The sequence below is a fragment of the Lithobates pipiens genome, unplaced genomic scaffold (assembly GCF_037356315.1).
Source record: "Lithobates pipiens isolate NorthernLeopardFrog02 unplaced genomic scaffold, aLitPip1_a1.2 Scaffold_16, whole genome shotgun sequence".
Lineage (NCBI taxonomy): Eukaryota > Metazoa > Chordata > Amphibia > Anura > Ranidae > Lithobates > Lithobates pipiens.
The window spans coordinates 474,572,202-474,586,267 of NW_027507748.1; the positions used below are offsets into that span (position 1 = coordinate 474,572,202).

The 14,066-nt window shown below is 40.4% G+C and overlaps 1 protein-coding gene across 3 annotated transcripts in view; it reads right to left on the reverse strand.

The window, feature by feature from the left end:
- Window positions 1-14,066, reverse strand: part of NALCN (sodium leak channel, non-selective) — an 864,749-nt gene that overhangs the window by 529,241 nt on the left and 321,442 nt on the right. For all 3 annotated transcript variants that reach the window (XM_077482966.1, XM_077482963.1, XM_077482965.1), the window contains one exon: window positions 12,054-12,205. In XM_077482966.1, the coding sequence (XP_077339092.1) occupies window positions 12,054-12,205 (152 nt within the window). The remainder of the gene's footprint in view (window positions 1-12,053; window positions 12,206-14,066) is intronic.

Consider the following 14,066-nt stretch of genomic DNA (forward strand, 5'->3'; position numbering starts at 1 on the left):
ACAGGGAGTAGAGAGAAATCGCTGTTCCTGATAACTAGGAACAGCAGATCTCTCTCTACTTCCCCGACAAGGTGTTCTGTCTGTTTACATTGACAGATCCCCACTCTAGCTCTCTGAGAACCGATTGTGGGTTATCGGTGGACATTGCGGCCACCAGCCACGTGCATTAGCTCAGGCTCATGCCCCCTATAGCTCTTAAAGCGGGTGACGTACACCTACGGTGGTTTGTGCAGCCGTGCCAACCTGCCGCAGTATAATGACAGCGGCTGGTCGGCAAGAGGTTAAAGACTCCTGCACTATGTCCACTATATTCTAAATTATATACTACTGACCTAAATATTCATTGTCTTAACAGTTGCTGGTTGCCAATCAGTCATTGATATTCTATTGAAGTTCTTCTTTAAGGCTCAGACAAAGTGTTAGCCATCTGTCTATTTTCAGTTACAAGATTGTAAGTTACAGGATTGAAGGCTTTGCCCCACCTTTTTTTAAAGCCTTTGGATTGTGGACCCTGATCTGGGAGTACAAAACCAGGAGAAAAGCAAATGAACTCCGCATTTGTGAGAACCCTGTGTCAATGTTGCCTAGTTTTACACAGTGGCAGGGCCTCATACTGTCACAATACATAGAAATATATACACACACGCATACTCACACATACATACCAAGAATATGTAGAACAATACATATTGGCCTAAACCGATTAATACATTTGTTTTTTATATATTTTTTTGGATATGCATTTATTAAATTTTTTTTCTAAATTGTTGGTCTTTTTTTGTTTATAGTGCAAAAAAAGAAAAAAAACGCAGACGTGATCAAATGCCACCAAGACAAATCTCTATTTGTGGGTAAAAAAGGATGTTCACTTTGTTTGGATACAGCGTCGCACAACCGCGCAATTGTCAGTTAAAGCAATGCAGTGCCGTATCACAAAAAATGGCCTGGTCATTGTCATTGAGGGGGCAAATTCTTCCGGGGCTAAAGTGGTTAAACTGGTTATAAGGAATACTGTATATGTTAAGGTGACCAGATTTTTTTAAATGAAATCCGGGGACATATTTTTTTTTACTAGTAATGGTGGCAATTAGCGACTCCCTGCCCGCCGCCTCACAGCCTGTCAAGTCTTACTCTCCGGGCCCCAGCTACTACTGGGTGGGAAGAGGAGGAAGATCACCCCGCCAGGGAAGGCAAGGAAGAAGGACATGCAAGCAGGAGCAAAGCGGGCATGCACCCGAAACTGAAGAAATATTCTCTCCACTCCAACCAGCACATGATCATCAGAAAGGGCCAAAGATAATGGAAAAAATACACCCCCACCTCCCAAGCTAGTAGGAGCAGAAGAGCAGGGGGTGTAAATCTTATTTATTTTTTTAATTCTGCACTGACTGTCTTTGAAATTGCCCCAGCCCCTGTTCAAATCAAATCCAGGGACAAAACCGGGGACAGACTTGGTTCAGGGACAGTGTCCTCAATCCAGGGACTGTCCCCGGAAACCGGGGATGTCTGGTCACCCTAGTATATGTAGACTGTCATTGTTGACCTCCTTCTGGACATACTAGTCAATTGGCTGTCTTGCTTCTCTTCAAAACAATCACTGACCTGATATAAGCACACATGGCTCTTGATCTGCATTACCCTTTCCAGGTCAGTGGCTAAAAGTATCGAAGCCTTAAGATCAACATGATAGCGAGACATCCTTCAATAGCAGATGATTACAATGGCAGACTAATTATTTCTATCATGACAGATTTCCTTTCATGTACTGTAGTTAAAAAAAAAAAAAAAAAAAACAGACCGCATAGTCAGCAAATTTTGACAGCAATGTCAGTTTTTTAAATTATGATGAACTTTTGCTTTTCAAGTTTCTGCACTATAACCAGCACCCTTGCAGGCATTGTTAGTGAGCTCTGTATGAAGATGTATGATTTAATTGGACAAGTTAACACTCCTGCCAAAATGGCATTCTACTAATACTAGCTCTAAGCGTATGACAGTTTGTGACAAGTTTCTGTAAAAACTCCAGAATTACTGTATACTATCAAATCAGCAAAAGCATGTAAAGTCGTAAAAAAAAAATATGTAAACTGTATATTTGTATAAAAGATCAAGGAGAGTGGAATCACTTCAAAAGATCTCTGCATCTACATTAATTCTTCATATTCTTTGAGGCGTGTGAAATGTTCAATCTGTTTTCTGTTTTTAGCAATAAAGCATTTGCATAATCAGAAAATCTACATAATTCACACAGAGTCCCTGGAAGGATGTTATTTTGCATTCTTATTTTCTGGTCGTCAGAAATATGATTAGATATTCAAAGGAAAATCAACAATCTCCTATGTGGTCAGCAGCAGATTCTGCCCACGTGATAGACTCTACCAACCTACAGTTGGTGAAGCCATGCATTAAGCAGGTTATAGAACAACTATAACCAAAAATGATTGTGTTTTGTTATGCTGATATGGTAAAGAAACAAATTCAAAATTCAATATTTGTATGTATTTATATATACTTTATTTCACTGTTGTCTACAGGTTTGTCTGTGGAATAAGCAGCACTGAAAATGATAGTGACATGGGCATGTGGTTGATTTTACTGTTGGGAGTGTTAATGTGCAATATGTTGTACTTTAAAGCAGAAGTCCAGCCTGAGCTTGTTTGGCTGGACTTCTCCTACAGGTCACAGGAGTGCAATTTGTCGACAAAATTAGTCCAGGCACTGCGTCATCCCAACTCTGGGAGTCGGGATCTGCCATCTGAGATGGCTGCTCCCTGTCCCTCCATATCTCAGCGCTCCAGTAAGCGTGGAGGAGCAGAGCAGGAGAGATGCTGACTGACAGGCATCAGCTCTCTGCTCGGGGAACCGTGAGAACCAAGCAATCTGCGATGTTCTATAACTTGCTTATCAGTGCAGGGGCGCCGGAGGACAGATACAGTATGCACCTAGGTAAGTATAAAACTGCAATAACCCCCAAACCAATACATCTCTTTTAATGCATATTGCTTTAAGCTATCACTTTCATTTTGAATGGGCTGTCAACATAACACCATGCACCAAAAACCAGACATAAACCTTTCTAAAAAAAAAAAAAACACTACATCACAATGCACGCATGCTTTACTGCATGCTACCACAATGCACAGATGTGAAGCCAGTGCATGTGGAACTTCTACATGAGCCTGGCGGTGCTTATCTTGATTGACAGGAAAGGTTTTATCTACTGGATAGGGCCTGGAGAAGGACGAAAGGTAAACGTTTAAACTTCCCAGAACAGTTTGAAAGTTTACATTCAAAATAAATAAAAAGTAAGCTGGAGGCAAAGAGTCATCTCTTATGCCGCGTATACACGACTGGACTTTCCAGCAGACTAGGTCCGACAATCCGATCATGTGTGGGCTAATCCGATCGTTTTTCGTAAAAAAAATGAGACGGACCTAGAAATAGAACATGTTTCAAATCTGCCCGACGGACTCAATTTCTATCGGGAAAACTATTCGTCTGTATGCTGGTCCAAATACGACGCAAGGGAAGCTATTGGCTACTAGCTATTGAACTTCCTTTTTTAGTCCCGTCTTACGTCATCATGTTCAAAAGGAACAGACTTACAAACGGACTTAGTCCACTCGTGTGTGGCCAAGTCCGTTAGTTCGGAAAGTCTGTCGGAACTCTGCCGAAAGGCCGTTCCTGTGTACGTGGTATTAGTCTCCCCCCCCCCCCCCCTCCCCCACACACACACACTTCCTATCACATTTTTTTAACACTGCCGAAAATACTGAAAATCTTGTGAAAGACCAATAAATGAAAAAAAAATACACTGTATATATATATATATATATATATATATATATATATATATATATATATATATATATATTTTTGCAATTATTTGTATTTTTCTTATCGAAGTAAGAAAAAACAAACATGTTTTTTGATAGTTGTCATTTTACACTACACATGTGACAACTGTAGGTGAGTGGGCAAAAGAAGTACCTTCATATTAATGCAAATGAACAGGAAAAAGCTGTCTGCAATACAGTAAACATTATGTCAGCATTCATATTTAATAAGGCCAAATTCCTATACCTTGACTGGATAGACCACCTATTAAGCTTTTAAACAGTATATACTTGTTATAATCTTACATTGTATTTGAAGATGATATTATGTAGAATTTGACATATCTATCAGCACAAAATTGTGCAATATTTTCTATAACCAACTGACCATGTTTCTTTTGTAACCATGATTATTTTATTCATTGAAGGGAAACAACACAACTATATGATATACAGGCACAAGTATGTCTGAGCTGCAAAAGTGTATCATAATGTACGTATGCTGTAATTTCCTTTTCATTTCCATAACTGTTCACATGATATTTCTTTGGCACCTAAAAGCAAAATTGTTGGAATGTATTTTCTGCAACAACTGCATCAGCCAGTATATGGTAGTGTTTATAAGTTTGTAGCTGCTCTGTTATTTAAACTCTATGTCTTTTCTCTGTAATAAAGTTCATGTTCCTGTTCCTGTTCCTGTCTGCAAGTTAAGCAGCAAAGCCCATGTGGACTGTGCACTGTTAGAAATTTTGTATATACCGTATATACTCGAGTATAGGCCGACCCGAATATAAGCCGAGGCCCCCAATTTACCCCCAAAAAAACTGGCAAACTTATTGACTCGTGTATAAGCCGAGGGTGAGACATGCCTGTCCATCCCTGTGTGTGTGTCCGTCCATCCCTGTGTGTCCGTCCATCCCTGTGTGTCCGTCCATCCCTGTGTGTCCGTCCATCCATCCCTGTGTGTGTGTGTGTCCATCCATCCATCCATCCCTGTGTGTGTGTGTGTCTCCATCCATCCATCCCTGTGTGTGTGTGTCTCCATCCATCCATCCATCCATCCCTGTGTGTGTGTGTCTCCATCCATCCATCCATCCATCCCTGTGTGTGTCTCCATCCATCCGTGTGTGTGTGTGTGTGTGTGTGTGTGTGTGTGTGTGTGTGTGTGTGTGTGTGTGTGTGTCCAGCCTACCTTTGTCCCGAGCCTCCGTCCCGTGCCTTGCCTCCTTGCCTCCGTCCCGTGCCGTGCCTTGCCTTGCATCCGTCCCGTGTCGTGCCTTGCCTTGCCCCCGTCCCGTCCCGTCCCGTGCCGTGCCGTGCCTTGCCTTGCCTCCGTCCCGTGCCCTCTTCGTCGGCGGCCATTGTAAAATTCAAAAGCTGCGCCGCCGCCTTCGCCTGTGATAGGCGGAACACTGAATTTCCCAGCAGCCTGTGTTCCGCCTATCACAGACGTCGTATCATCCTCGTCCGTAGTACGACGATGATACGATGTCCGTGATAGGCGGAACACAGGCTGCTGGGAAATTCAGTGTTCCGCCTATCACAGGCGAAGGCGGAGCCGGAGGCGCGGCTTTTGAATAGAATGGCCGCTGTCTGTCTGCTCGACACGCTGATCGAGCGGGCAGACAGCGATGACTCGAGTATAAGCCGAGGGGGGCACTTTCAGCCTCAAAAAAGAGGCTGAAAATCTCGGCTTATACTCGAGTATATACGGTAGCCCTACAGATAAAACAGTCTATGGGTCCAGACACCCAACGAGATTCCCAGTCATGGCCAGGTACAGCACATAAGAAGGGCAAGATACAGCAACAGAAAGAACACCGCAACAAAATAAGGAAAGAAAATGGGCAGTAACACAGCTGCAACAAAGCTTTAATTTGCAAATCTGACAAACCAGAACTACCAGTCTTGGAAATTCAAGATGAAAATGCTGCTAATAAGAGAAGATATGTGGAAATGAATAAATTAAATCAGGCCAGTACACCCTTCAGATGAGTGTGCAGTGGTCTTACAAGCGCACTTTTTTGGCAAAAATACACTTTTTTGAATAAAATAATAAGACAACAGTAAAGTTAGCCCAATATTTTTTTTTTATATTGTGAAAGATAATGTTACACCAAGTAAACTGATACCCAACATGTCACACTTCAAAATTTCACCCGCTCGTGGAATTACAACAAACTTTACAGAGGCAGTCTAGGGCTAGAATTATTGCTCTCAGTCTAACGGTCATGGTGATACCTCACATGTGTAGTTTTATATGCGGATGCTACTCACATATGCGTTCGCTTCTGCGCACGGGCTTGTCGGACGGGGTGCTTTATATTTTTCATTTTTTTTCTTACGTTTTACTTTTTATTTTTTATTTTGACACTCTTGATTTAAAAAAAAAAAAAATTTTGGTCACTTTTATTCCTATTACAAGGAATGTAAACATCCCTTGTAATAGAAAATAAACATAACAGAACCTCTTAAATATGAGATCTTGGATCAAAAAGACCTCAGATCTCATATTTACACTAAAATGCAATAAAAAAATAAATAAAAAATGTCTCCTTTAAGAGCATTGGGTGGAAGTGACATTTGACATTTGACGTTGCTTCCACCAGTCAATGCTTTGGCATCGAGTGGGGGCCATCTTCCCTTCACTCGGCAGCCAGCCGAACAGGGGAGATGTGATTGTCTCCACTGCTACCAGCAGGTCCCATAAGCGGCAGAGACCACTGGAACACCGCGGGAGGGGGCCCCTCTCCCACCCCAATAAAAGTGATCTTGCGGCGAATCTGCCACAGAGGCCACTTTTATCTGAAAGGGGGCCGACAACTGAACAAGAGGATACCGGGGTCATGACAGCTATCTGCTGCCATAACAATGATAATCCTCTTCAAAGTGCCCACGTATAACAATGGCGGGTGGTCCGTAAGTGGTTAAAGACAAAAAATAGGGATAAAAACAGTAACATGCAACAAGACACATGAATGTTTTGTGTGTAAGAAACAAGGTAATTTAAAAGCAAAATGCAGAATCTGGAAAGCTAGAATGCAACAAACTGAACGACAAAATGCCAAAAGTGTGAAGGTAGAATTTGTTTTTTTCTTCAGATAATGAATATTTTAAATTCAAAAGTTGCACCTTATCTTTGTAGGCATGTTGTGTTGATTCAGGAGCTACAAGTCACATGACAACTGACAGAAATGTCTTAATTCACCTTGACCAGAGTAAAACAGAAAAAAATCACCACAGCTTATGGGCAAATAATGGAATCAGGAGGAATAGGAGACAGTTTTCTTTACTGTCATATTCCCCAGTGTGTCACCAGAAAGATACCTGTGAAAAGTGTCCCCACTCTTGAAACTATTCTTTTGTCAGTGAAAAAGCTCACAAAACAAGGCAATATAGTGACCTTCCAAGATGATGCTGTGCCATCACAAAAGGGGATATCTTACTTGCAAAGGCTAAAATGACAGATGAACTGTATCAGCTGAATTGTAATGACGTGATTAATACTGCCAAGGAGGAAAAACATTCAAACTGCATTCACACATGGTACAGAGGACTTGAGCTCTGGAGTCCTGACATAATAAAGGAATTAACTGAGAATGACTATGCAAATAGAATACAAATTGTTCCATGTAATCAAACAATGAACTTAATTTAGATTTAATGGAAAGCTTTGATATTTTTGCAAAAAAGTACATGAATGCTATATTGGTGCATAAAAGTGTGCAAAGTTGAACTTTAAATAATTCAGATCTTTGCGGTTCAATGGAAAACTTGACTCTAGGAAAGACGATTACCCCAGATATACAGTACTACGCTATATCTGTTACACAACAAATGTGAAGTACCAGATAAACTTGAACAGTGTTTGGCTCAAGTAAGCAACACATTTGTTAAAATGCCAAATGTATTGCGCACAGACAATGGAACTGTATATACAGGTGATAACACACAGGCAATTCTCAGAAAGCATGTCATAATATTTTAAGTTACTGTACCATAAAACCCAGAACAAAATGGAGTTGCAGAAAGAAAAAACTGTACTGAGAGTGGAAGAACCATGCTGTTTGATGCAGAAATGCTAAGGAGGAGGCAATTATTGCCACATGCTATCTCCAAAATTGACTACCAGGATAATCAAGTGAGAAAACTCCATATTAACTGTAGACTGGAAAAGTGCTGAATTTGAACCATCTAACATTTTTGGAAGCAAATCCTATGTGAACATCTCCCAAACAAACTTACAAAATAGGATGCTTGCACAAAGGAAGGTGTACTTGAAGGGTACAGTGAATCTCAAAAGGGATACAGAATTCTATACCAAGACACAAACAAGGTAATCATTAGTAGAAGTGTAATGTCAATAAAAGTATGTTAGAAATTTCATGAACTAATACAAACACTTTAAACTGAGGGAAATTCCACATCAGTGTCACATGAAGATAAGCAAGATAGTGAAACAGAAATAGAAATTAATGCAGACAATCCAAATACTGTAAAAGAAGAAACCAGGCCACAAGAGGCCTGAATCAGGAAATCCACCAGAAGCAATAAAGGCATACCAGCCAAATGTTTGTCTTATGTTGCTCGCGTAGCATTAAAACCAAAGCCAGATTCATGGGATGAGATGCAAAGACTTCCAACTCATGAGAAACAGAAGTGGATCAAAACTGCTGATGAAGATTGCAGATGTTTTGACAAAACTGCTTACAAGTAACAGGTTTATAGAATTGAGATCCAAAATGGGACCAATTTAAGGAGTAGTTTTTGAGTGGGGTGTTGGAATACATTGTTCATCTTTTTTGTGCAACAACTACATCAGCCAGTAGATGGCAGTGTTTATAAGTTTGTAGTTGCTATATGGTTAAACTCTATGTCTTTTCTGTGTAATAAAGTTCCTGTTCCTGCCTGTAAGATAAGCAGCAAAGCCCATCTGGACTGTGCACTGTTTGTTCTTCTAGAAAATAGAGTACTGTCCGTGATATTTTTTTTTATTTGCACAAACATACAATTTTTCAGGACAAGCTTTTGGGGTATGTACCCTTCAAGGTCCGAGCAGTACTGCTGAGTACTGCTTGGACTTTAAAGAAGGGGACATTCCCCCCCATAAGCTTGTCCTGAAAAAATGTATTTTACTGCAAATAAAAAAAGCTTGTATCTTAGCTACATTAAGCAAGATATACAGTATGGCTTTTTGTTTTTGGTGTGTTGAGTTTGGGTTTCAGGACCCTAATGCCCCATACACACGATCGGATTTTCCAACAACAAAACCGTGGATTTTTGTTTGAAGGTTGTTGGCTCCAATTTGTCGTGCATACACACAGTTACACAAATGTTGGCAAACAATTCCGAAAGTAATGACGTACAAGACATACGTGATGTCTCCATTACAAACGCTAGTTATATGTCCAGCTCGTACTTCGAGAATGTGTGGACTTTTGTCCGACGGACTTGTGTACACACGATCAGAAAGTCCGACAACAAACATTTGTTGGCGGAAAATTTGAGAACCTGCAAGCCAACATTTGTTGGTGGAAAGTAGGACAACAAATGTTCTATGGAGCATACACGCGGTCGGACTTTCAGCCAACAAGCTCACATCCAACATTTGTTGTCAGAAAATCTGATTGTGTGTACGGGGCATAACACTCATTCATATCTGGGAACTTTCCATACCCAGTCTAAAGTTTTTGAAGTCTTATCTCCATGCTGCCGGGAGTTTCCTCCACCTCAGTCCTCTCCTCTCCTGCCATTGGAAAAGCAATGTTGCCTGATGTGAGGAACTTTATGGGGCATTGATCTGGCAAGGTAAGGAGATGAGGAATTCCAATTTTATTCTGGCTATCCAATCCATGCTTGGTCCAGATCAGTGAAAGTACTGGAGCCAGATAAAACTAGGCTACTAGTATTCTTAGAAAAAAGGGGCCCTGTATTTCTCATACTGCAAGTCTCATTTTAACACTTAAACCAAATGTGTACAAAAGAAATCCTAATAAATCCTACCCCCCACGCCCACCACCACTCCCCCCCCCAACACACACACACAGATAACCCTTAAAGAGGGATTCCACCTACAAAAAAAATATTAAAAGCCAGCAGCTATAAATACTACAGCTGCTGACTTTTAATAAATGGACACTCACCTGTCCCGGGGTCCAGTAATGCCGGCAGCCAAGGCCGATCGATCGCTCGGCTCTCGGCTGCTGCCGCCACCATTCTACGTGAGGAAATCAGGAAGTGAAGCGAATCGGCTTCACTTCCCAGTTCCCTACTGCGCATGCGCTAGTCGCGCAGCGCAATAGGAATTGTCCGCGCTGTCTCTGAGACCCGTGTGTGTCCCAGCAGACAGCGCGGCAGGACAGGAAATGGGGTAGACTCCCATGGGAGTCTATGCCCGGAAGTGGGTGTAAATACCTGTCTTTGACAGGTATCTCCACCCCCCTCCCCCCTGAAAGGTGCCAATTGTGACACCGGAGGGGGGGAGGGTTCCGATCAGCGGAAGTTCCACTCTAGGGTGGAACCCCGCTTTAATTAACACCCTAGCCCTTGACCAGAAACCTGAGAAATCCTTCATTACCTCCTAAAATTATATATTAGCTTTATTTGTATCAAAAATATTTGCACTGAAAAAAACAATCCTTCAAAAAGTTGTTTGAGTGCAAAGCTCAACCACCACTCACATCACATGGCAAAAGCACAGTTGTATCTTATTCAGGTTACTGCACATCTTTAGCAGGAAAATAAATATCCCACACTGAGGGGCAGAATCACCATGAGATGCCACTGTGCCTAGAGGCAGCACAGACAAAAGAGCATCTTTCTCCTGTGTATTCATTGACCATACACTTTCTTTCCCGTCGCCAGCAGAAATACAGTCTCATATGAAGTTAGTCATACAGCCACAATATTCTAATATGGTTAAAACTGAACTCAAGGCAAATATATATATATAAAAAAAACACAAATGAAAGCAGCTCTGTAATTCATTAATACATCCTTAGGGGCTTGTTAACACCAGGTGCGTTGATTTGCATTGATCAATGCAGGCTCAACTCAAGGACCCTGGCAAAGCAATTGTTTTCTATGTGCCCATGTCACACCATACAAGAGCACTGATGTGCATTGCATAAAAATGCAGCATGTCTGCATTATATGCAATGCCCTAAAAAGCACATTCTTTTGAATGGGTATCAACCTCTTGCAGTCTCTATACAGCAGAGCTCTGAGTGGAGTTGAAAGATGCGCAGCAAGGAGATAGTCAGTTGTGCTCTAGTGCAGTGGTCATAAACCCTGTCCTCAGGGCCCACTAACAGGCCCGGTTTTATGTATTACCTTGGGGAGATGCAGACTAGAATGCTGCAATCACTGAGCAGCGAATGATATCACCTGTGATGTATTTCAGTTATCTTGCAAACCTGGCCTGTTAGTGGGCCCTGAGGACAAGGTTGATGGTCACTGCTCTAATGCAAAGAGCATGCTGATAGAAGAAGAAAGAGCTCATCAGCCTACGGCTTCTCATTTTATGTCCAGTCACAGGGTGAGAGTGAGGAAGAAATCTGTAATTATTGTTGAACTGCAACAGGTCCCCTCTCCTGCCAGACAGAGCAATGGTATGTGAGATAGCTGTGTAAATCCCCGGAAAGGATGGACAGAAATACAAGTCCTTTGGCAGGTAAAACTGTCCACATATATGCATTTCAAATATGTTTTAAACTGTTTGCCTGGCATTCAGCTTTAATTACAAGTAAAACTGGCTGATGAAAAAGGTGATCCCAGAAGACAGGGATTCCTATACATTGTAACGGTTGTATGCCTACAAGCTCTAGTGATAAAAATACCACCCTACCCACCCTGTAATATTAATGTTATTTACATTTCATTTAAAATCTTGATGGAAAGAGTTTGTCAGATCAGAGAGTGAGAACAGTCAAAGACAAAGACGGTGACACTTCTCCTACATGTCAAATCAAAACTGTACATTGCTCATATTTATATGTCATCCAAAGGGGTGATAGGCTATGAGAGAAATGTGTAAAGTTGCCATTTATTAGATAAAAATCTAAAAACAATTATAGAAATGTCTATAAAATGTATACATGCGCTGAAAGAAAGTTAAGTGGAGGAAATCACAAACTGTAAACACATATATATGCATATATTCGTATAGTTTTATAAATCCAAACTGCACTGAAAGATATATATTGTACTAAGACATACCAATTTCATTGAAGCCACTATATCCAAGTTCCTGTCTACTCAGACCAAGGTTTTCCAGATCCATACACTTAAAGCCTCGGGGACATTGGTATCCTTCTCCATCTGGTGAACAATGAGTATCCGGAATGGCAAGATTATTCCAAGTCACATTTCTGGAATAAAAAAACAATAAAGAAAGAAATGCAGTCAAGCTTACAAATAAAATACTGACATCATTTCATAGACAAAGGGTAGTGCTGGAACATTAAAGGCACGCTGCAGTGGTTTTGAGCCTTTTTTTATTTTTTTTATTTATAATCTCTGAAAACTTTTTACTTTTTTTTATTGGATATATATATAGACATACGTGGCTATGAATGTCTAGACAACTTTTGATTTTCTAAAGAAAGAGCACGTGTACTTTTGGCATTTCAGGCAGGCCTCTGTCATTAAAACTTTGGATGGGGCCTTATAAGACCCCACCCTAAGTTGTGAAATGCTTCAAATCATTCAAGTATACATTTTAGCTACTGGGCTTTGTAAAAAAACAAAAAACTGTTTTTTATCAAAGGGAGAAATTGTAAAACACGAAAGCTTAATGTTCCACCTTTCAGCAGACGTGAGAATGCATAGTATTAATATGCTATATTGTTTCTTTACCAGACTAACCCCATCTTTTTTATTTTTTAGTTCCAACCAAATAAAAAACAAAACAAAAAAAAGAACCTATACAAAAAAGCATTAACATTCCAATTAAAGTGGATGTAAACCCACTCTCATCTTTTCTAAACTACTGCAATATTGGTTATCTAGAAGGATATACATGCCTCCTGCATGTATACTTATCTGTCAAATGTCTCCCCTCTGTCTGCTATGAGACCCGAAAAACTGCAGATTTTGTGGGTGGGTCTGTCTTCCCAGGGCTCAGTTGGTGGAGTCATGATGTCAGTAGACTCCCCGCCCACCTCTACACGCCCCTTATCAACATGCATTTTCTCCTGTGTATTTCTTACACTGAACTTCTGCTATGATCACTAACATCCATTCAAAACCCAGAAAAGTCCCCACATGACTTCAGCATGTCAAATCATGCCGAGTTGTGGAACAGCCAATTCTTGCAGAGCAGCAGAAGAAAGTAGGGAATTAAAAAATAATGCATGTCTCTTAGGCTAGTGCACGAGATATGTAAATCACCTGTCACTCACAGCAAGGGGGAGGATTTGACAAAGTTTTTCGCCGCTTGTCAAGATTTATCTCACTGAACAATAAAAGAGGATTGCTCAGAGCTGGATTAACTCTTTGCGGCAAGACTGGGCTCAAATGAAAGCAAATCTTATACTCTACATTATGACATCAACAAAATGTTTCAAAAAATTTGGGTTTACATCCACTTTAAGTCTACGCAGGCATTCTCGATCATAGGCACAATAGGCTAATTCTTAGCTGAAATACAAATTGTGTATTACATCATTTTTGAATAGTTTGTGTACCACAAACCAACATTTAAGTTAGATGAGCTAGCTAGCCATTGACTTCTCAAAGTGTACCGGTTAAATGGAGAAACCTGCTTGTTTCTCCCCTGCATGCATTTTACTATACAAATTACATTTTATTCATACAATTTTTAATATACTGTATGTGTGCTGCTTAAAGTGTCATGACGCCATAAAAATTTGCATGTGTCTTGACCTCTGGAAGATTTACCCCTTCATGACTGGGCCATTTTTTGCGATACGGCACTGTGTTACTTTAACTGACAATTGCATGGTCATGTGACACTGTACCCAAATTAAATATATATTCTTTTTTCCCACAAATAGAGCTTTCTTTTGGTGATATTTGAGCTGTGTTTTTTATTTTTTGCGCTATAAAAAACCCTGACAATTTTGAAAAAAAAAAACATTTTTGTTTTACTTTCTGCTATAAAACATAACCAATAAAAAAATGAAAAAAAATATAAAATTTCTTCATAAATTTAGACCAATATGTATTCTGCTACATATTTTTGGTAAAGAAATCCCAATAAGCGTATAT